This window comes from Oncorhynchus masou, chromosome 11 (assembly GCF_036934945.1).
Source record: "Oncorhynchus masou masou isolate Uvic2021 chromosome 11, UVic_Omas_1.1, whole genome shotgun sequence".
NCBI lineage: Eukaryota > Metazoa > Chordata > Actinopteri > Salmoniformes > Salmonidae > Oncorhynchus > Oncorhynchus masou.
Window position 1 is genome coordinate 20,671,533 of NC_088222.1, and position 24,641 is coordinate 20,696,173.

The following is a 24,641-nucleotide window of genomic DNA, read 5'->3' on the forward strand; positions in this document are numbered from 1 at the left end:
GAAAGTAGTGATGCACAAACAAAACAATATCCCACAAACACAAGTGGGAAAAATGGCTACCTAAATATGATCTCCAATTAGAGGCAACGATTACCAGCTGCCTCTAATTGGGAACCATACAAAACACCAACATAGAAATATTGAGCTTGAACACCCCCTAGTCACGCCCTGACCAACTACACCATAGAGAACCAAGGGCGTGACACAGTATACTTACAAAGAGCGGTAATGTTTTTGGAACTGGAGATGTGAGGCGTTGCTAGGGGAGGTCTTTCCTGTAAAGCAGTGTTGAAACAGAGGATGTTTTTCCTGGTGAGAAGTTGAAGAAATTATGCAATACATGAAAACAGCCCTGGAAGTCATGGGCCAGACTGCTTAAATTACACATAAACAAGTTAACTCCCACACACTGGTTTTGGATGATCCAACTCCATACCAAAATCTAAACTCATAGTTGAAGACACATTGATACAATACAGTGACATATAAGTGAGTAGATTCTGTTTTTATTATCAATGCATCCCTTTAATAAGAATGATTCTAATGGCCTATATAAAATGCCAAAAACATACATAGTTCTGTACAAGGTAAACCACAAATTGGGGGGAGACACAGACTTATATACATCTTCTTGAAAATGTTTTCACTTGAGGAAAAATATAAATAACACTTCTCTTTGTCTCTCTGTTCCTAAACGGTCCAGGTACAATAAAGGCTTTGTTTTCACATCCCCATACAGTGCTTTATCAGCAAAAGTCCTCTTCAAATCACTCAAATGTAGACAAAGTTAAATATTTAAGTTACTACTTCCTGTTGTTTCAAACAATTGCTAGATAACAAATAATTATTGGCTTTTCAGTTTAGCTTTTTGGTCCCCAACAGAAAGTAGTACAATTATGTTCCCAAATAATTGACCTTATTCAATATATATCTGAAACATCAGTATTATGTTCAAATGTGTCTAACCATGAAATGTACTGTAGACTTGACAAAAAAACAACATTTAACCACTATATAGAATTTTGCAGTTTGTGGAAAAGGTGAACTGAGGTCTCTTAGAATGCAAACGTGCAAAATAAGGTTATATGAAGGTATAGTTGAGTGGGAATCTGCGATATTAAATATCCACATTTATTTTTCATTTAGAGCAGTGATCCACTATGCACATTGTGGGCTGCAACTATACAATTCTCTGCTCGCAGAGGACCTAACTTTTCAACATTACGCATTTATACAGAAAAATATTTTCTGTAGTAATTGCATACTTAGTTCATGTTGATTGCTAAGTGCAATTGCAGTGCACCCCAATCCTCTTTTCACCAGTCCATTTCTCTAACCAATTCATCACTTAACAAAGGCCATTTTCAACAGTAGGCCTAAACACTTCCATTGTTATAATCATCATACGTGCATGTTGAAGGATTCAGTGCAGCAAGTACCATCTTCAGTCAAAGTGAATCATGTTGGAAAGGACCACACAATGGTAGCCACCACTTCTTTAAAACAGTAATGAAACAATGAGTCAACAGCTAAACAAAATTCAAACAAAAGCTGAAATATATCAAACCAGTTAATAACCTATACATGTACATTTGGGCTCACAATTAACAGGCATCTTGCATAGCAAAAAAACCTCAGTACAGTGACTGTTTTAAACCGTCATTTTACAAACATGTAGCTAGATTTCGACCCGGAAGTGGCTGAGTTTTCCAATTAAACGAGTGTTCTTATTGGACATGTTCAGGCAGTACCTGAACTCCCCTTCAAAATGTTTACTCCAGTTTCATTATTCCCCAGTTTTACCAGATTAAGAACAAGCAGACAGTGACTCCCAAGGACACAGTCTAAGGAACAGCAACTAACACAGGAATGAATGGAAACTGACGGGAATGGCTTCTGACTGTGGAATGGAAACGGACAGGAATGAATGGAAACTGACGGGAATGGCTTCTGACTGTGGAATGGAAACGGAATGGCTTCTGACTGTGGAATGGACAGGAATGAATGGAAACTGACGGGAATGGCTTCTGACTGTGGAATGGAAACGGACAGGAATGGCTTCTGACTGTGGAATGGAAACGGAAAGGAATGAATGGAAACTGATGGGAATGGCTTCTGACTGTGGAATGGAAACGGACAGGAATGAATGGAAACTGATGGGAATGGCTACTGAATGACTGGAATGAAGCAGCAACTCTACATGGCCATCAAATAGTGACTGTTTTCATGAACCATGTTCTGAAGAAATTTATGACAGAAGGGGTAGCAGTCATACAGGTCTTCCTCCACTTTGATGAGAACCAAATCTCGTTTCAACCCTGCACTTTTATTTTAGGGTTTAAATTTCTAGGTCGTAAACAAAAATAAATGCAGCCGTAGTTTCAATCATCAGTTGAGTAACTGACCGTTAATAACTCTTCTGTGCTGAAACGCACAGACAGATGTTCAATGGCAATGTTTTGGTAGATTTCACTCCTACATGTAGTTGTTCAGTTCTTAATATAAACGCTTAAAAACACAGACAAACAAAGTCCTAAACAAAATAACAAAACAAAATCCAGCAAAGGGCAAGAAGGAACATTTCCTCTTTAGCACATCAACAAATAAGAGAGACAACCACCAAACTGCACCAGTGAATGATGATCATTTGGCTGACCTGTATCTGCCATCATTAAATAGAGCAATACCAAAAGTATTTATCACTATTCTCCTTCACTGTTCTTTGTTCAGGCGCAATGATTTTCACAATAGCATGGTCCTCTCTCCAGATGCAGAGAGGTTTTAGTGTTATGCAGAGGAACCCTACTCTTTAGTGTTTTAGTCAAAGTCAATGGATCCACTTTGGGAGAAGCCAAGCCAAAAACAACATGCTGTGGTATTTCACACCAGTGGTTGGGATGCAGTCATATATTCAAAATAACTGAGGAAGCCCTCAGGAATGATGGACCATTTTAAGTCATTTGGATTTGATTGTGATCCAAGCTCAGTTTGTGAAGAATTTCCCAAAAATGAGCTCTGTTAAAAACACTCATAGCTGGCTGCCATCATTTGATCAGATAAAAAAAATAATAATATTTGTTTATCCTGCGTTATCATCCATCATATCTAAAACTTAGTCAATAGGAAGAACATATTTCTTCCCTCCATATTTTCATTTTAGTCCAAATCCCAGGAGGACATACAGTGAGTGCACTCTGGTATGGAGAGGTAAGGGAGGATGTGGGGGTGGAAGGTGACTCAGGCCCTACAGAGCTGTGGTTGGTAGTGACTCAAGCGTTTGTGGTTGAGGGGTTAGGGTTGTCTCACACGTCAGGGGTGTGGGTTGACTGAAGTTTGAGGGCTACGAAGTCCAAGGTTTGAGGTTTGAGTGTTAAATGAAGGTTCCGGGGGTGGGGGTTGAGGGTTAAATGAAGGTTCCGGGGGTTGAGGTTTGAGGGTAAGCTGAAGGTTCCGGGGGTTGAGGTTTGAGGGTAAGCTGAAGGTTCCGGGGGTGGGGTGTGATTCAGGCTTTAGGGGTTGTGGTTGACTGGAAGATCAGTAGTGGTGACTCAGGGTTTGACAGGCTGTGAGACAGAAGGGCAGTAGGGTTGACTCAGGGCTCAGTGGGAGGGTCGGCCGGTCCATTCTTTGGGGGCTTGGAGAGGATGGCCTCTGCCTCTTCGTACATCTAAGGAAGAGACAGAAGTGACTAGAAGAACAGCCAACATGAAATGTTTATTTTTTTTGAATGTGTGTGTTGTTTACCGGAATGAATGGCACGTCTTGAAAGAGCTCCTGGATGAAGCGGCGTGCGGACAGACGGAACATGCAGTGGGCAAGCAGGTAAGACACCTCAGAATAGAGACAGATGTCATCGAATGCATATGGGAATTTCTCCTTGATCCTGTCAAGACAACAGACACAGGGATATCAACCTCGGTTTGAGTGTGTGTGTGTGTGTGTGTGTGTCTCTCTCTTACGTTAGCAGGTTAGTCTCGTGGCCTTTGATCCCCACAGAGGAGCTGAGGTTGACCACGAGACGCAGGACCTCCTTCCTGAGGAGAACCCTGCCGGCTGGAGATTCCTCTGGAATGGACTTCACTCCTGAGGGGGGAGATAGACCACAGAGAGCCAGTAGGTTTAGTCCATCCATATTCAACAACAAAAGAAAACCCTTCGCTTGGACAAAAGCATGATATGAGAGAAAACAAAAACATGACATTTACCCAAAATCAGTTCAGTGCTGCGGGTGCTTCCTGGGGAGCCCTGAGACACAGCATCACTGCACCCGGACACCCCTGACAGTTTGGTTTGGCCCATGACCTCCAGGTGGTTCTGCACAGGCGGACCGCACCATTCTGAGAAAGGGGGTTCCTCTGTCAAGTCTGATGGAGAAACGTGAGTTTAGGTTGTTAATTGGTTTCTGGCTGCTAATAATATAAACATACAAGAAAGTACAAGGATGCAAATGGCACGAAATGATAAACAGCACGAATTGATAAACAGCACGAATTGATAAACAGCATAATGTTCTGTGTTTGTATCTGCCGCTGACCTGGGCTGCTATTGGAAGCGCTGAAGCCGAGCACAGAGAGCCCAGTGCAGTAGAGGCAGTTGTCATCGTTGTGTTCCTGTAGACCAGTCTCCTCTGAGCCCAGCAACTTCTGCTGCTCCGCCCGGCTCACCCCCATCAGCTCTGTGATGCTCAGCTGGGAGCGAAGCACTGCATGCCTGGAGTGAGGGCTGGGCCCTGGGAGAAGGGGCACATATCCACATGATCATGCATTTCCCCCCTTTTTATTCAAGCCTGTTGGTCCTCAGTGGGCCTCCTTTATCAGTAGCAGAGCCATCATTCCTCCTGTGCTAAACTCAGTGTTATACAACTCCTTACTGAAGAAAACAGATTGTGTTGGCCCCGGGCTGTTTCTTACCATCTGAGTCTCCAGAGAAGAATTTGGCAGATCTGTCCTCAGAGGGAGGGCTGGTCCTCTTCAGGAAATATGGTGTTTCTTTTATCTAGGAACAAAACACTCAGCTTTATCCAAATATTAACATGGAGTTATGACACAACTTTAAATAGAGGTCTTTAAATAGCTTGGTAAATAAATTAAATTTATTGTAAAATATCTAGAATAGAAGTAAAATAAAATGATAGATCAGGTATGAGAGAGGAAAGAGGGTTCAGAGAGAGGGGTCATACGATGGTCAGTACCTGGAACATGTTGTTAATGTCCACTGGCAGCGCCAGGCCGATGAAGTCATCAGAGCTGCCGTAGGTGGCGCTGGACACCATGGATCTCACTGAGGAGGACCGCTGCAGAGTGTTCTGGCTGATGGGGCTCAGCAGATCCTCCTTGTCCAGGGAGGCAAAACTCAGAGCCTTCAGGAACCTGGAGATAAAATAAACATTCAGTGAGTTAGGAGGCAGGTAAGGTCCACCTGCTCGTCTTATACCTCATTCCAAAATCATATTAGTTTGTGGGACAAACCATTCTGACACTACAGACATTTTCGTGAGAAGACCAATTTTCCTGTGTCTTGTGGTCTGATAATCACCACTGTAGCTCAACCTTCCACCGCTATGCACTAGGCTGACATGGGAAGATGCAGTGGATTGAGACTGTAGCTCAACCTTCCACCGCTATGCACTAGGCTGACATGGGAAGATGCAGTGGATTGAGACTGTAGCTCAACCTTCCACCGCTATGCACTAGGCTGACATGGGAAGATGCAGTGGATTGAGACTGTAGCTCAACCTTCCACCGCTATGCACTAGGCTGACATGGGAAGATGCAGTGGATTGAGACTGTAGCTCAACCTTCCACCGCTATGCACTAGGCTGACATGGGAAGATGCAGTGGATTGAGACTGTAGCTCAACCTTCCACCCTATTCCACCGCTATGCACTAGGCTGACATGGGAAGATGCAGTGGATTGAGACTGAGCTCAACCTTCCACCGCTATGCACTAGGCTGACATGGGAAGATGCAGTGGATTGAGACTGTAGCTCAACCTTCCACCGCTATGCACTAGGCTGACATGGGAAGATGCAGTGGATTGAGACTGTAGCTCAACCTTCCACCGCTATGCACTAGGCTGACATGGGAAGATGCAGTGGATTGAGACTGAGCTCAACCTTCCACTATGCACTAGGCTGACATGGGAAGATGCAGTGGATTGAGACTTCAACCTTCCACCGCTATGCACTAGGCTGACATGGGAAGATGCAGTGGATTGAGACTGTAGCTCAACCTTCCACCGCTATGCACTAGGCTGACATGGGAAGATGCAGTGGATTGAGACTGTAGCTCAACCTTCCACCGCTATGCACTAGGCTGACATGGGAAGATGCAGTGGATTGAGACTGTAGCTCAACCTTCCACCGCTATGCACTAGGCTGACATGGGAAGATGCAGTGGATTGAGACTTGAGCTCAACCTTCCACCGCTATGCACTAGGCTGACATGGGAAGATGCAGTGGATTGAGACTGTAGCTCAACCTTCCACCGCTATGCACTAGGCTGACATGGGAAGATGCAGTGGATTGAGACTGTGGATTGAGATGACATGGGAAGATGCAGTGGATTGAGACTGTAGCTCAACCTTCCACCGCTATGCACTAGGCTGACATGGGAAGATGCAGTGGATTGAGACTGTAGCTCAACCTTCCACCGCTATGCACTAGGCTGACATGGGAAGATGCAGTGGATTGAGACTGTAGCTCAACCTTCCACCGCTATGCACTAGGCTGACATGGGAAGATGCAGTGGATTGAGACTGTAGCTCAACCTTCCACCGCTATGCACTAGGCTGACATGGGAAGATGCAGTGGATTGAGACTGTAGCTCAACCTTCCACCGCTATGCACTAGGCTGACATGGGAAGATGCAGTGGATTGAGACTGTAGCTCAACCTTCCACCGCTATGCACTAGGCTGACATGGGAAGATGCAGTGGATTGAGAAGCTCAACCTTCCACCGCTATGCACTAGGCTGACATGGGAAGATGCAGTGGATTGAGACTGTAGCTCAACCTTCCACCGCTATGCACTAGGCTGACATGGGAAGATGCAGTGGATTGAGACTGTAGCTCAACCTTCCACCGCTATGCACTAGGCTGACATGGGAAGATGCAGTGGATTGAGACTGGATTGAGAGGCTGACATGGGAAGATGCTGAGACAACCTTCCACCGCTATGCACTAGGCTGACATGGGAAGATGCAGTGGATTGAGACTGTAGCTCAACCTTCCACCGCTATGCACTAGGCTGACATGGGAAGATGCAGTGGATTGAGACTGTAGCTCAACCTTCCACCGCTATGCACTAGGCTGACATGGGAAGATGCAGTGGATTGAGACTGTAGCTCAACCTTCCACCGCTATGCACTAGGCTGACATGGGAAGATGCAGTGGATTGAGACTGTAGCTCAACCTTCCACCGCTATGCACTAGGCTGACATGGGAAGATGCAGTGGATTGAGACTGTAGCTCATGCAGTGGATTGAGACTGTAGCTCAACCTTCCACCGCTATGCACTAGGCTGACATGGGAAGATGCAGTGGATTGAGACGCTCAACCTTCCACCGCTATGCACTAGGCTGACATGGGAAGAAGATGACAGCTCAACCTTCCACCGCTATGCACTAGGCTGACATGGGAAGATGCAGTGGATTGAGACTGTAGCTCAACCTTCCACCGCTATGCACTAGGCTGACATGGGAAGATGCAGTGGATTGAGACTGTAGCTCAACCTTCCACCGCTATGCACTAGGCTGACATGGGAAGATGCAGTGGATTGAGACTGTAGCTCAACCTTCCACCGCTATGCACTAGGCTGACATGGGAAGATGCAGTGGATTGAGACTGTAGCTCAACCTTCCACCGCTATGCACTAGGCTGACATGGGAAGATGCAGTGATTGAGACTGTAGCTCAACCTTCCACCGCTATGCACTAGGCTGACATGGGAAGATGCAGTGGATTGAGACTGTAGCTCAACCTTCCACCGCTATGCACTAGGCTGACATGGGAAGATGCAGTGGATTGAGACTGTAGCTCAACCTTCCACCGCTATGCACTAGGCTGACATGGGAAGATGCAGTGGATTGAGACTGTAGCTCAACCTTCCACCGCTATGCACTAGGCTGACATGGGAAGATGCAGTGGATTGAGACTGTAGCTCAACCTTCCACCGCTATGCACTAGGCTGACATGGGAAGATGCAGTGGATTGAGACTGTAGCTCAACCTTCCACCGCTATGCACTAGGCTGACATGGGAAGATGCAGTGGATTGAGACTGTAGCTCAACCTTCCACCGCTATGCACTAGGCTGACATGGGAAGATGCAGTGGATTGAGACTGTAGCTCAACCTTCCACCGCTATGCACTAGGCTGACATGGGAAGATGCAGTGGATTGAGACTGTAGCTCAACCTTCCACCGCTATGCACTAGGCTGACATGGGAAGATGCAGTGGATTGAGACTGTAGCTCAACCTTCCACCGCTATGCACTAGGCTGACATGGGAAGATGCAGTGGATTGAGACTGTAGCTCAACCTTCCACCGCTATGCACTAGGCTGACATGGGAAGATGCAGTGGATTGAGGTAGAAGCACTAGGCTGACATGGGAAGATGCAGTGGATTGAGACTGTAGCTCAACCTTCCACCGCTATGCACTAGGCTGACATGGGAAGATGCAGTGGATTGAGACTGTAGCTCAACCTTCCACCGCTATGCACTAGGCTGACATGGGAAGATGCAGTGGATTGAGACTGTAGCTCAACCTTCCACCGCTATGCACTAGGCTGACATGGGAAGATGCAGTGGATTGAGACTGTAGCTCAACCTTCCACCGCTATGCACTAGGCTGACATGGGAAGATGCAGTGGATTGAGACTGTAGCTCAACCTTCCACCGCTATGCACTAGGCTGACATGGGAAGATGCAGTGGATTTGAGCTCAACCTTCCACCGCTATGCACTAGGCTGACATGGGAAGATGCAGTGGATTGAGACTTAGCCAACCTTCCACCGCTATGCACTAGGCTGACATGGGAAGATGCAGTGGATTGAGACTGTAGCTCAACCTTCCACCGCTATGCACTAGGCTGACATGGGAAGATGCAGTGGATTGAGACTGTAGCTCAACCTTCCACCGCTATGCACTAGGCTGACATGGGAAGATGCAGTGGATTGAGACTGTAGCTCAACCTTCCACCGCTATGCACTAGGCTGACATGGGAAGATGCAGTGGATTGAGACTGTAGCTCAACCTTCCACCGCTATGCACTAGGCTGACATGGGAAGATGCAGTGGATTGAGACTGCTATGCACTAGGCTCATGGGAAGATGCAGTGGATTGAGACTTCCACCGCTATGCACTAGGCTGACATGGGAAGATGCAGTGGATGGGAATGCACTAGGCTGACATGGGAAGATGCAGTGGATTGAGACTGTAGCTCAACCTTCCACCGCTATGCACTAGGCTGACATGGGAAGATGCAGTGGATTGAGACTGTAGCTCAACCTTCCACCGCTATGCACTAGGCTGACATGGGAAGATGCAGTGGATTGAGACTGTAGCTCAACCTTCCACCGCTATGCACTAGGCTGACATGGGAAGATGCAGTGGATTGAGACTGTAGCTCAACCTTCCACCGCTATGCACTAGGCTGACATGGGAAGATGCAGTGGATTGAGACTGTAGCTCAACCTTCCACCGCTATGCACTAGGCTGACATGGGAAGATGCAGTGGATTGAGACTGTAGCTCAACCTTCCACCGCTATGCACTAGGCTGACATGGGAAGATGCAGTGGATTGAGACTGTAGCTCAACCTTCCACCGCTATGCACTAGGCTGACATGGGAAGATGCAGTGGATTGAGACTGTAGCTCAACCTTCCACCGCTATGCACTAGGCTGACATGGGAAGATGCAGTGGATTGAGACTGTAGCTCAACCTTCCACCGCTATGCACTAGGCTGACATGGGAAGATGCAGTGGATTGAGACTGTAGCTCAACCTTCCACCGCTATGCACTAGGCTGACATAGGAAGATGCAGTGGATTGAGACAGCCCATGCAAAAAAACAAATACACTATACATTCAAAATTATGTGGACAACCCTTCAAATTATTGGATTCAGCTGTTTCAGCCAGACCTGTTGCTGACAGGTGTAAAAAAAAAAAAAAAAAAAAAATCGAGCACACAGCCATACAATCTTCATAGACAAATATTGGCAGTATAATGGCCCGTACTAAAGAGTTCAGTGACGTTCAATGTGGCACTGTCATTGGTTGCCACTTTCCAATAAGTCAATTCATCAAATTTCTACCCTGCTAGAGCTGTCCCGGTAAACTATAAGTGCTGTTGAAGTGGAAGCGTTTAGGAGCAACAACGGTTAAACCATGAAGTGGTAGGCCACAAAAGCTCACAGACCGGAACAGCCGAGTGCTGAAGCGCGTAAAAATCGTCTCGCTTACAACACTCACTACCGAGTTCCAAACTGCCTTTGGAAGCAAAGTCAGCACAATAATTATTCGTCGGGAGCCTCATGAAATGGATTTCCATGGCCGAGCAGACGCACACAAGCCTAAGATCACCATGCGCAATGCCAAGCGTTGGCTGGAGTGGTATAAAGCTTGCCGCCATTGGACTCTGGAGCAGTGGAAACGCGTTCTCTGGAGTGATGAATCACGATTCACCTTCTGGAAGTCCGACAGACCAACCTGGATTTGGCAGATGCCAGGAAAACGCTACCTGCCCCAATGCACAGTGCCAACTGTAAAGTTTGGTGGAGGAGGAATAATAGTCTGGGGCTGTTTTTCATGGTTCGGGCCAGGCCCCTTAGTTCCAGTGGGAAAAAAAAGGGAAATCTTAACGCTACAGCATACAATGATATTCTATACGATTCTGTGCTTACAAGTTTGTCGCAACATTTTGGGCAAGGCCCTTTCTTGTTTTAGGAAAACAACACTCAATATTTCAGGAGATTACAGAAGGAAAACCTAATTCAAGCCAGTGCAGAGGTCAAACTCAGTTGATCTTGTCATCAAAGAATGAGAAGCCTCTAAAGAGAAAGGGGAGCAACAAGAGGAAGTAAGAGAAAGGGCAACTGAAGATCTGAGAAAGAGGGAGGGGGGAGTATTCAGAGAAGTAGTAGTCAGTACTAGTCATGGGAGATTCTAGGAAAGGAGTTCTTAAGGGAGTGTGTGTGTGTGGACAAGTACGAGTCAAGGGGGACTGAGTGAGTGTGTATGTGTGTGTTACCGCCGTGGGGTGAGTCTGGAGTCCAGGCTGCCTGTCTTCATGGTGATGGTATCAGTGAAGAGCACGTCTTTGGCTGGGGAGGCCAGAGCCTCGCTGTGGGACAGGGACGAGTGGATCCTCTGCTGCTGCAGCCTCTTCAGAGTAGCATAGCCCAGCGCATCACGCTGACTGGCGTACGTGTCACAGGAAGTGGCGTACTTCAGCGTGGCGTAGCCCAGCGCGTCGCGGGAGTTGGAGTACATGAGGCTGCAGTCCGTCAGGCCGCTCAGGGTGGTCAACGAAGGCGACTTGAGAGACTGGGCGCGGCGGGGAGGGTGTGGGAGGAGCCGGGGGGCACCAGGGAGGTAGAGCTAGATTTGGACAGGGAGGAGAGGTGGGCGGTGTGGGGCTGGGGGGTGAGGGAGGTCAGGGTCTGGATGGTCTGGGCGCTGATCACACTGTTGAGGCTGACACCGTCCGTGTCGATGGTGGAGGGCAGGGTCTCCCTGGAGGGGCTGGAACTCATAGAGCTGATGCCGCTGGTGGTCGTGTCCGTGTTGAAGCTCTGACTGCGCGATTTAAACTGAGCCCCCCCGCCCCCTCCGGACGGGCCATCCCCGGCCAGGCGTTCTCGGCTAGTCTGCTCTCTCTGGTTCTCCCCCACCCCCAGCCCTGACCCTCCTACCCCCACTGACCGGCCTGGCAGCCTCCCCTCCCCATCTCCCTCACCGAAGTTGGGTGTGCTGCCCTGGTTTTCAGGCGTCTTGCTGCCCACAATGGAAGTTTCTAGGTTGACAGAGGGGCTTTTGGGCAGGTGGCCGTCATTATAGATTGGGAAGACATCTGAAGATCCAAAGGTGTAGCTGGGTTCAGTAACGGTGCGTTTGCGCCCCTGATCCTCTTCCATCCCTCCTCCGTGGTCCCTGGTGGTGCCCTTGGGGTCGCTGGTGCTGCGCAGCATCTTCCCGGAGAGCGACAGAGAGTGGAGGAGGCGGTTACGGAAGTGGCTGGAAGCCAGGAGGGTGAAGGGGCTGCGGTCCTTGTACTTGGGTCTCATGTACATGGGAGGATCGTCCGACAGGTCACAGTTCTCCAGCCGCTCATCGTCCATGATGTACATACCTGGAAATGACCACTCAAGGTTAACTTTTAGTAGTATGGAGTAAACATTTGGCGATACTGTACAGGTTAAAAATAAATGAATACCAGTACTATGATAACAGACTTACTGGGCTGAGACTTACTGGGCTGTGTGGAGTCACTCTCACTGTTGTGTCTAGAGCTGGTGGAGTCAGAGGCGAGGCTGAGGGTGGAGGGGACAGAGGACAGCAGGCTGGGCGGGTTGGGGGAGGGCTCCATGTCGTCTGGGACAACGGGCCACAGCGTCCGCCGGCTGTGTCTTACAGCGTCCCAGCCGTGCTGCTTCAGCATGTCACAGCCCTGACGCGTCTTTGAGATCAGCCCCAACACGTACAGACACGTCCTACACAGAGACAGCAGACATTATAGAGAGATCCTGGACAGAGATATAGTACTCTTTTGGGACAGTACAAGCATGCTGCTTCGTTAGAAGCACCTTGAATATTGGAGTTGCAAATATCAATGTGCCTTACCCCCTGATGGAGAGAACCTCACAGTGTTGGGCCAGAACCACTATGTCAGGGATCACCCCCTCCTCCTGTAAGAGGTTCAACCCCCAGTTTGATGACCCTATGTTACCCTGGAAACAAACAGTTGAACAACATTAATACTCATGTTATTATGAAAACTATGTGAGAATCTTATCAATAATTGGCACATAACTGTGGAACTCTGATGATAACAGTTATGGTAGTTATTATTCCCCATTATTCCAGCCCTGAATGCAGATTGGCTGACAGCCGTGGTATATGAGAGCGTATAGCATGGGTATGACAAAACATGTTTTTATTGCTTTAATTACTTTAGTAACCAGTTTATAATAGCAATAAGGCACCTTAGGGGTTTGTGGTATATGGCCAATATACCATGGCTAATGGCTGTATACAGGCACTCCGCGATGCGTCATGCATAAGAACAGCCCTTAGCTGTTGTATATTGGCCATATACCACACCCCCTCGGGCCTTATTGCTTAATTATACTGACCAAGGCCCAAAGTGCTGCCTTTAGCTGTTTGATGCCCTCCCACTTGTCCAGCATTGGGGAACGGACAGTGTAGCTTAGGTCAGGAACCACATTCTGAAGAGAAAGACGAAAAGGGTTTATACGCATTATGCTTGTAATTGCTCCTCGACTAGTGTAATAGTGAATGGTTCAAGTAGATGCAGTTACCTGGACTTCCAGTAGATGGCAGCCTGTCTTATCATGGACAAGCTGGCCATACAGATGAACAGGAAGATAAACATTTGGCCTCTGTAACCTTTGGTTACTTCTGCGTACATAGTTGTCTCCATCGACAGGCTTGCGGTATGTGGTGAGAGCCTCGTTCAGCTGCTCCTCTATCATGTCCACATACTTCAGGTTATAGTCCTGCAAAACACAATGATATAAAAATGAGTTTTCTTTGCTTTCATGTGACAGCGAAAAGATGCAAATCATAATTTATGGCATTGTTGGTTGAGTATAAATGTACCTTCTGCCATTTCTCTAGCTGCTTGGTGACGTAACCCCTCTCACTTAGGTAGGAGAAGCCCTTTGGAATGGACAAGAACCTGGAGATAAGAATCACAGCGGTCAGAGACAAAGGGACCTAATACAGAAAAGCAAACAATAGCTCAGTTCTCAAAGCAGCTTACCGTAGCAGCAGCAGGACACCCTTGTCCCCCAGGTGTGTGAGAGCTGGCTTCATCTGGATTAGAGCATGGAGGTTTGCCTGAAGGGAAAAAAAACACCAGCTAATACACTTCTGGAGTCAAAAGCTGCTGGACTAAACTAAAGTACACGACTAAGGTATAACAGTGCCCAGGAAACAGCACATAGCAAGGTACCACAACAGACACTCAGGCCCCTCATCCCTCACCTTGTCCTCACAGGCCTCGTCCAGTATGTCCAACGCCTCCATGGAGATGGTCTTGTTGCGGTCGTGGAGCTGGGTGACCAGCAGCTCGATGCCCCAGTTACTGAAGAACTCCACATTGGCACGAAGCAACACTCGCAGGTGTTTAGTGGCATACAACCTGCAGTTCTGTGGCACACCAACAGAGGGCGGAAGAGGACAGACTGTCATTCAAAAACACTAACATATGCTCCACTGAAAACACAACAAACCAAATTGCTCATAATGTTGCTTTCCAAACACCTGTGCAAGCTACTCCGACCACCTCTATGAAACCAAGATTTATCAATTAATGTTTGAATTCCATCTGTGTGTTTTCTGTGTTAGTGGTGAGGTTCTTACGTCAGTGGCAGCAGTGAGGATCTTGGACAGGATGACCCTGGACAGCCCGTCACGGCTGTAGTCCAGTATGGAGACAGTGAGTTTCAGCAGGTGGTCCTGATTTTTCAGAGTACAGATGTTCAACAGGCTAGTAGGAGAGCACAGGATACAGAGAATCAATGTACTGCTCCATACACACTACAACACAATGACTTGAGTGAAGATGAAATGAAAGAGGACAAAGGAAACTCTCTGCAGCAGCTTAAAAAGGCATCTTTAAATGGGACTTTTTCCAAGATATTAGGGATCTCCCAAGAGGTACGATCAGAGTACATGTTTGGAAAAACAGACTAGTGGACGGTGAGAGACTGACCACTGGAAGACACTGCACTTCTCCAGCATCTTGACGCCGTGCGGGTGTGAGGAAAGAGTGCCCAGGAACAGGAAGTAGTGCTGGCTGAGAGTGGTGAGCAACCCGTTGCTCTGGAGACCGCGGTCAGGCTTGAGCCCCGAGGAAGAGGAGAGCCATTGGACTATGTCCTTCACCAGGTCCTCCAGGTATGCCTGCCCATCCTGACACAGACAGGGGTAATGTTGGACATTCATAGAGAGAGGTCATGTAAAGTCATGTAACTCAATTTGTTATTATCAATGGAGTTCCAATATAAAATTGTTTAACTTTGTGTACGTATCATTAATAGGTCTGGATAGTGCAATTCTAGTCCGCTGTGTGTAAATATCAGTAGTCTATTCAAATTTTGCCTCATAGTAAACCCTCTCACCTCCTCAGACTCCAGGAGGAACTCGATGAACTGACATCCTACCACAGTGAGCTGCCTGGCCTTACTGTGGTCCAGCTCCAGGCTGGAGTACAGCTTACTGCTGGGCTTATAGAAGAACAGCAGCCTGCGCACAAACCTGCAGAAACAGAACCCGGGGTCAGACAGAGAGAACATTTGGTTTGCTACAGTTACAAACAGGAGGTGAAAGAAGTGGTTATAATGGTACTTACCTGTGCATTTGTTCATCTTTATTGCTCCGCAGGTTAACGTTTGGCCACTACAGATGGGAAAAGGAAACATTTAAAAAAATAACAATTATAAAAGGACAGTATTGTAAAAGACACTAACTGGAATAAGTATTTATTGCAGTTGTAGTCCACTCACCTTCAATATTGTTGCGATGAGAACCCAGTTCCAGTCCAGGTTCTCTTTGTGGTTGAGGATGTGGCTGTCTCTCAGGTTCATCATAAGAGCATCCTCAGTGTCCTTCAATGCAAACAAGGACAGCATTACAAATACCACTCCAAGAAATCCAAGAAGCTTGTGTTGCAACACAGGGGCATGGTTTGATATGTACCTTAATGACAAAGATATCTCTCTGTGGTCTAAAGTGCTGGTCTCTACAGTAGTGTGAAGCCTTCGATTTGCGAATGATGTGGTCCAGGTACAGGCTGTTGGGTTTGGGTCCTCTCTTCTTCTTCTCGTGGAAACGTTTCAGGTAGTTGACCGCTGCACTCGCCCGTCTGAAAAATTATGAAAACAGCTGTTGTGTCAGTGTCCGTGTTAATAATATGAAACTCTTGTAGCACATGCATTGGATGTACAAAACATTAGGAACACCTTCCTAATTTGAGTTGCATGGACTCTACAAGGGGTCGAAAGCATTCCACAGGGATGCTGGCCCATGTTGACTACAATGCTTCCCTCGGTTGTGTCAAGTTGGCTGGATGTCCTTTGGGTGGTGGACCATTCTTGATACACACGGGAAACTGTTGAGAGTGAAAAACCCAGCAACATTTAAGTTGTTGACACACTCAAAGCCCATTCAAAGGCACTTAAATATTTTGTCTTGCCCAGTCACCCTCTGAATGGCACACATACACAATCCATGTCCATGTCTCAAGGCTTAAAAATATTTCTTTAACTTGTCTGCTCCCCTTCATCTACACTGATTGAAGTGGATTTAACAAGTGACGGGATCATAGCTTTCAGCTGAATTCACCTGGTCAGTTTGTCATGGAAAGAGCAGCTGTTCCTAATGTTTAGTACAGTCAGTGTATATTGTTAAATGAGGATTAGGTTAGAGAGTTTCATGTAACTAGTCATACAGTCTTTTCTCCTGTCTGCGAGAGAGTAAATTCCTCACAATGGTCCCGGTCTATAGTGACCCCAAGAAATGTCCTCTATGGTAGGTAGTTGTCACTCACAGTCTCTTCTCCTGGGCGATGTCAAAGGAGGCAGCCTTGTTGATGAGTGTGGGTAGACAGTGCAGGTGGTGGCTGTGGGAGTGGGGGAGGATGGTGTTGGCCTGGGAGGGAAACAGAAATAAACAGTTACAACAATGGGGACCATGCAAAACAAATTCAAAATTGGGACGATAAAAACGTGTCAAAAACTCCTAGAGCATATCCTCCTCTGGACCAGCTCACTGACCTCACAATGTTAACAGCTGAGCAAACAGGGAGTTGAGTTACCATGTGAAGCAGTTCTCCCAGTAGAATGATGGCTCGCACAGAGATGGGGTCATCAGTGCTTGTGATAACCTCAACAAGACCCTGTTGAGAGGTACACAGGCTTTACACGACAGACAATAGCGGTTTGTGTGTGGGATCTTTAGGTACCAATAGACAGATTTGCAACTGCCATTTTTGGTTGAATATACACAAACTTATCGATCCTGATATTGATGACCATACCTCAAGAAGTCCACTCTTGATGAAGGCAGACAGTACCAACGCCAGGTAATTATCCATTAGGTCAGGCCTAAGGACAGTAAGAGAACAAATGGAGTTTATGCAGACAATGTTTTCCTCAATCATTTATTTATTTTTTATTTAACCTTAATTTAACCAGGTAGGCAAGTTGAGAAAAAGTTCTCATTTACAATTGCGACCTGGCCAAGATCAAGCAAAGCAGTTCGACACATACAACGACAGAGTTACACATGGAGTAAAACAAACATACAGTCAATAATACAGTATAAACAAGTCTATATACGATGTGAGCAAATGAGGTGAGATAAGGGAGGTAAAGGCAAAAAAAGGCCATGGTGGCAAAGTAAATACAATATAGCAAGTAAAACACTGGAATGGTAGATTTGCAATGGAAGAATGTGCAAAGTAGAAATAAAAATAATGGGGTGCAAAGGAGCAAAATAAATTAATAAATTAAATACAGTAGGGAAAGAGGTAGTTGTTTGGGCTAAAATATAGGTGGGCTATGTACAGGTGCAGTAATCTGTGAGCTGCTCTGACAGTTGGTTCTTAAAGCTAGTGAGGGAGATAAGTGTTTCCAGTTTCAGTGCTTTTTGTAGTTCGTTCCAGTCATTGGCAGCAGAGAACTGGAAGGAGAGGCGGCCAAAGAAATAATTGGTTTTGGGGGTGACTAGGGAGATATACCTGCTGGAGCATGTGCAACAGGTGGGAGATGCTATGGTGACCAGCTAGCTGAGATAAGGGGGGACTTTACCTAGCAGGGTCTTGTAGATGACATGGAGCCAGTGGGTTTGGCGACGAGTATGAAGTGAGGGCCAGCCAACGAGAGCGTATGGTGGGCGTATGGTGGGTAGTATATGGGGCTTTGGTAACAAAACGGATTGCACTGTGATAGACTGCATCCAATTTGTTGAGTAGGGTATTGGAGGCTATTTTGTAAATGAAATCGCCAAAGTCGAGGATTGGTAGGATGGTCAGTTTTACAAGGGTATGTTTGGCAGCATGAGTGAAGGATGCTTTGCTGCGAAATAGGAAGCCAATTCTAGATTTAACTTTCATGAGTTAAAGAGTTCAAATAAGTGATGGTTCTTACCTTGATCGAGCTCGATGTGGAAGGATAACTTTTGCTTCAGAAGCCACAAAGCCATCTGATAACCTCCAATTGTCTTGGAACCTGCTAGGGTCTACAGGAGGAATATAGACAAGTATACTTTGTTACCTAATAATACATGGTACATGAGATATATGATGAGAAAAGAAAGGCTCTTAACGTGAATAAAGACACAAAAAGTGAGAAAAAAAGTGACATTGTACCCACCCACACTGATAAGTGCTTCAATAAAGTCTGCAGTCGCAACCGGCATGGGGAGCCGAAATATATCATATATCACCTCTAATAAGCCTTTCTGTGGGAGGTCGAGAGGAACCAGGTTTACACACATTAAAAGAGACTTCATTCATTTTAGAACATTTTTATGAGAAGACAGAAAATAATTAGTTTTTGGGGTGTGCCCAACATCATTCTTACATTAAACTGAGTAACATTGTGATCAATGTTATTGAGCACAACCATAAAGTAATCTTGAGGTAAACTGGAGGATACTGCATTCTCTTTCACCTCAGTTGTCAGGTGCTGATCATGTTTATTTGATGCTATACTTACCCTTACTTCCATATTTGGTATACAGAGCAGGCCAATAAGAGACTGGATTCCAGAGTTGCCTGACTTGCACAGGTTAATGATGCCTGGAGTGAGATGTAGAGAGTAGAGTCAGATAGGAACATGTTCATCCTGCTTATACTACACCACTAATATCACATAAGAGATATCAGGGTATATACACGCTCAAACTCAGATATAATTGAATATGAAGGGGTAAAGTTTACCTGACCAGGAGCGAAAGGAAGCAACTATGGACATTTTACTTGCCAGGAAACGAGCCTCCCTGTCTTCCCTGGGGTGGACATCAAAATGCATGATTAAAATCTCCCAAATTATTGAAACAGTCAATACAACACTCCATAAAATACACTGCATAGGACATAATTAAATATACTGCACTATCATGCACTGACTTGAGCTGCCCCTCTGCCGTGTCTGCATTGTGTCTGTAGTGGAAGTCAGTGTAAGGGGCCAGGATTTGCTGGAAGAGAAACAGAAAAAGAACTCTCATTCAAAGAGGAAATAATCCAATTCATCAAATTCCTGTTAATGAATGCTGCTCTGTGTGCAAGAGTGTATGTGTGTTGTCAGTACCTCGAGCTCCACATCCGAGTGCACATACTGGCGTGTGTGTGGGTGGTTGAGGAGGTGTAGGATGGTAGTGATGAGTGCCTCGTTGATGCGGCTCAGCTGACAGTCGATCACGTTCTTCAGAATGGTGCTGAGACCACGCCTCTGGGCCACCACCACAGGGTTCTTCACAGCTGCAGAACAAAGGAATCACACAGGGTTTAACCATACCACCTATTGTATAGATAAGTGTGTGTGTTTGCTCGTCACCTACCAAGTTCACAGATGATGGCGATACAGGCGCGAACCATGCGGTCTCGCTCCTGTAGCCCATCGTTGCCCACGGCAATGAGGGAGTTGGTGACAGACGGGGGGAAGAGCAGTGCATTCACAGTGATCATCTGTAGAGGGACAGCAGAGAGGGGACAGATGTGTCTCACACGCATCTCACATAGTAGTATTCGGGTGATAGAGGGATGTTTATGTTTACCAGATAGACATCTAACTGGTCACATCTCTACATATTACCGAACGGTACATTACTAATATCAATTTAGTTAGGGAGAGGCTGGGGTGTCTCACCTTTCGCACCAGCCTGAGAGCCTGTGTCCTCTCCACCTCATTGCTTTGCTGGATGTCTATGCACCTGGAGATAAAAATACACAATTAGTGGTTGAAAGGTTAAGTGGGCTCAACATTGGCATAAGAGACACACACAGCATAGATGTAGCACTCACCTGGCGATCAGGTAGTCCACCTGAAGACGGAGGACCTTCTGGAGAATAGTGCTGTCTCTGATCAGGTAGCGTAGAGCCCTCAGCCCTGCAGCTCGCACTTCCTTAGCCTCGTTCAACAGTGCTAACCGGAGACTAGAACAGGGGAAGGACGGAAAGTATATATATGAGAGAGAGAGGAACAATTAATCTGCATTTTAAATCATGGTATAGTGGAAACATCCCAAAATCAACCCAGAGAAACAGCTAGTACTGTACATGTAGCACTGGTGAAGATTCATTTCTCAAAAGACTCACCAAATGATGATCTCTTCATGTGTAAACCCAAGCTTCTCTTCTGAGTGGCCGACCTTGCAGAGAAGCTGTGACAGATGGGAAGAAAAAAAAACTGATAAGAACACATCCAAACACAAACATTACATCCACTTAAAGGGATTATTTGGGATTTTGGGAATGAGGACTTGTGGATACCATTTTTAGGTCTATGTGTCCAGTATGAAGGAAGTTAGAGGTAGTTTCACAAGCCAATAGTAATTAGAGTTAACGCAATGAATGGTTGTCTATGGGCATCTGAATGGCATGCTAGCAGACACCATTGTCTTCCAGTCATTTCACTAATGCTAGTTAGCAGTTGAGCTAGCACTCGTTAGTAACTTCCTTCAAACTTCACGTAAACATATACAAATGGTATCTGTGAGTTTATCTGACTCTGGGGAAGTAGATAAAGGGACTCATTGCCAAAATCCTAAAGTATCCCTTTGCAGTCTTTCCAACACTCGGTCCTTGGGACCCCAAGGTGTGCACGTTTTTGCCCTAGCACTACACAGCTGATTCAAATAATCAAAGCTTAATGACGAGATGATTATTTGCATCAGCTGTGTAGTACTAGGGCAACAACCAAAACGTGACCACTTGGGGTCCCCATGACTGAGTTTGGGAAACACTGCTTTAATGGTCTGCTGAGATGTTGCCCCACAAACCTTTATGAAGTTGTTCAGGTGACCGAGTTTGCGCATGTTGGAGACTCCTTGTTGCTTGGCAACATTCTGTAGGATTTCCCGGAGGTTGTCTGAAGGATCTGAAATGATACATCAAGGTCAATAAGTGGTCAGTAAGTTTATTCACCTGGCTCAACTCTGTTCCAAAACATTACAGTAACAAAACACGCAGTGTTCAGGTGAGACCAGCATGAGCATGACAAAGCCTCATTATTGAATGTGACCAGCAATAAACTGGAAACAGAAACACATTTGGGATCAGGGCACACCAAAATAAAAAGGTAGCCCCACCGAAAGAAGAGTTTGTAATGACACACGACTGTAAAGTCTGGTGTGAATAAAAGTACCCACAGGTTCTATATACATGCTTGTGTGTTATTTGAAGGTCCCTGTCATTTACATTTACATTTAAGTCATTTAGCAGACGCTCAACAAATTGTACCATGTTGTTATGTCAACACTACTCGGGATAAATGCAAAACATGTGTTTGAGGAACAGGGTTTAATCAAATATATTCAACTAAAATTCAGAATGTTAGCACTGTAGTTTGTCTGTTTGAAAACAACCATGACATGTTTATTATATCCTGAGGTAAACAATTCTTCAGAGTGAGGGTAGCAATAGACAAATTAGAGCTAGAAATGATTAAAACATTACAATTCTTCAATGGCCAGAATGTATTATTCTATGCTTCAGACAAGTGACTTCAACTTTGGAGCATGAAGTGAATTAGTGTAAAGTGTCCCAGGGGAAATATAGGCTATCACAGGGACAGTGTATTTCTGGAAAAAGGACAGTTACATTTTCTCCCATGATGTAAAAACATAAACACTGCATAAAGGTCCTTAGCATGTGGATCATGATGATAAGGTAGGACAGTCCTAACTGCTGGTATTAAGCTTCAATACAAGGCATGGGCCTATTCTACAAAAATTAAGGAACGGACTGGGACACATTTCTCAAGTTGAAAACCAGTGGCATTGAATTAGCGTTGAATTGTAGCTATACAAGCCATATTCAGGAAGATAGGATTCTAGCTAATGTCATTCATTGTTTCTATCTATTTCGCTATCACTGTTAGCTATTACTGCAAATCAGATGCATCCAAACAACAATGTGATGATAATGTTATGAATTACTGCTAGCTATGCTAACTAGCTAAATGTAAATAAAGGGGAAAGAAACCCTGTTAGTAACAAGGATGTTGTATGCAGATACATTAGGATGTTCGGCCATTTATTAGCTAGCTATCAGCATTTTAATAATAGGATAGCTATCTACGATTCAATAAATGGGATGCTGAATATCCAATTTCCAATCTGATTCACCCACCTCTGGAAAGATCGAGTGGTACATTTTCCTCCCCACTGTCATTCCGACCTGTCAAAGCAAAGCAAGCACAACAACCAATAAAGGTTAGTAGTGAGACCACAACTAACAAGCACAATGAAAGTTCAGCTTTATGTTTTGGAGGATTGCTAATCTCTGGTCCAGATTGAAATATATCTTGTCTCACCTCGCATCCGAACGCTTCGGCTCGGACGGCCTCGGATGCTGACCGCCATCTTTCCAGAATCATTCAGCACTAACCGGATCGGAATCAACCGGGATTATCGCGAGAAATCCCGCACTCATTGCCTCTTGCCCAACCACAGTTGTCTCATGAAAGGAAAACTATTTTTGCAGCAAATATATACATTATAGGTTTATGTGTTTTGCATATGTGCTCTCTGTCTGCACCTTGCAATCCAGACATTTCGTGTATTCATTATTTGAGGACAGTGTGGATTTATGACAGCCGGAATTCGGCAAGTTTTTGTTGTGTTTCCGTCTGGCCCGTAATTCTCTGAAATTGATTGTATGATTTTGGTAGCTGGAAATGTGTCTCCTGTCCGACGTACAGCCAAAGACGCAAGTTTACACTTGGAAGTTGTTAGGAGTACTTCCCTACTTCCACAGTGTGATGCGACGTTGCGCCACTGAGGTATATTAACCATAGACTTAGATAGATGTCGCATCATTGTATATGCCCCGTTATGGAGACTGTAAGAGCAGGGCAGCGCAATCTCCATTTTGAAGTAATACATTTTCTTATTCCACTACTTTTATGAGTCTCACAGGACGTATAACTCCGAAGCATCCATTTAGAACTTCCACTCGCCACCAAATATGGTTATGAGAGGAAGTCCAGTGGCAGGCAGCGTGAGAAGATAGATGAAGCTAGATGAAAATTGGCCAAAGTTCTGGAAATGTTTCTGTTCCCAAAACTAAAATATTGTTTTCTTGACCCTTTGCCATTTAAAAAAATGTGCTTATAAGGAATGCAAGGGTGAATTGCTTGACTGCATGCATGCACTTCACAGAGAAGGCATTCCCTAACGGAAATATGCAAATAATGCTAAAATGCACCAATAGGATCTCACTAGCTTTTGGTTGACTCTGCCCACCTCATTTATTTATTTGTATTTATTTTATTTAACCTTTATTTAAACAGGGAGTGCCATTGAGATTAAACATCTATTTTACAAGAGAGCCCTCTATACATTAAAATAAAAACAGAATAATAAAACATGCACTAATGTGTATAAAACAATATAATTCAGCACACAATAACAAAATAAACATATTTAATAAAAACATTCACATTCAACTACAAAGAGGTCCATAATCAATGATGAACTCTGCAGATTGTTCTACAAATTAGGGGCCAACCCCCCGCTGTGATAAAACGTCGTTGCTTGTTCTGCCCACTATACTTAAATTGCTGCCATTGGAAACGATGCCAATGAGATATCTTGGGTTAGTTAACAGTATCTTCGCTAAAAATGTGCATTCTGCCACTAGTGTTGCCGACCAGATTTTCAGTGAGAATCAGTGGTGTATTTCGCCTAACAGTCTACCCACCTTTGAGGGAAAATATATTGAAAGAATATGAAGCGTTTTTTTCACCGCGAGTTTAGCGACCAATTGTTTTACCACTACATCACTGATGAGAATTGATATTGTCTTTTTGATTTGTCGCTAGATTACAATTTGACGTTGCTGGGATGATGTCACCGCACCAATTTTCCTTGCTGCGGCACAGCAGCGTTTTCGTCCCCCTCTCCCACCGCACAGCCCCTTCCCTTATGCTTCTCTGGCTGTGTGCGCGCATTGCTATGAGTGACTTATTTTGCTAAAACAGCTTCTCAAATCAAAAGCTAATCTAATCATGTTTTATTTGTCACATGCGCCTAATACAACAGGTGTAGACCAGGGTTGGAAATATTTCCACTTGCCTCTAAATAAATGTATATTTAATGTTCAAGCTCGCTTATTGGTTGGTTAAATTCCGGTTACAATAAGGCGTGTTATTGGCCCCGCCTGCAGATAGGGG

The 24,641-nt window shown here is 45.4% G+C and overlaps 1 protein-coding gene across 1 annotated transcript; it reads right to left on the reverse strand.

Annotated features, from left to right (window-relative positions):
• Window positions 1–1,995: 1,995 nt before the first annotated feature.
• LOC135548297 (rapamycin-insensitive companion of mTOR-like) lies at window positions 1,996–23,006 on the reverse strand. Its single transcript, XM_064977749.1, is given in 38 exon segments — window positions 1,996–3,667; window positions 3,745–3,883; window positions 3,960–4,083; window positions 4,206–4,364; window positions 4,535–4,729; window positions 4,911–4,995; window positions 5,192–5,369; window positions 11,249–11,561; window positions 11,564–12,349; window positions 12,472–12,710; window positions 12,841–12,947; window positions 13,353–13,445; window positions 13,539–13,736; window positions 13,840–13,918; window positions 14,003–14,079; window positions 14,227–14,391; window positions 14,605–14,731; window positions 14,957–15,156; window positions 15,366–15,501; window positions 15,596–15,642; window positions 15,750–15,851; window positions 15,943–16,108; window positions 16,793–16,893; window positions 17,060–17,140; window positions 17,282–17,348; window positions 18,393–18,483; window positions 18,618–18,705; window positions 18,963–19,045; window positions 19,187–19,254; window positions 19,376–19,443; window positions 19,557–19,726; window positions 19,807–19,933; window positions 20,115–20,178; window positions 20,270–20,401; window positions 20,564–20,628; window positions 21,247–21,344; window positions 22,598–22,645; window positions 22,782–23,006. Coding segments are annotated over 38 exon segments (5,190 nt in total). The 5' UTR covers window positions 22,831–23,006; the 3' UTR covers window positions 1,996–3,592.
• Between the last annotated feature and the right edge of the window lie 1,635 nt (window positions 23,007–24,641).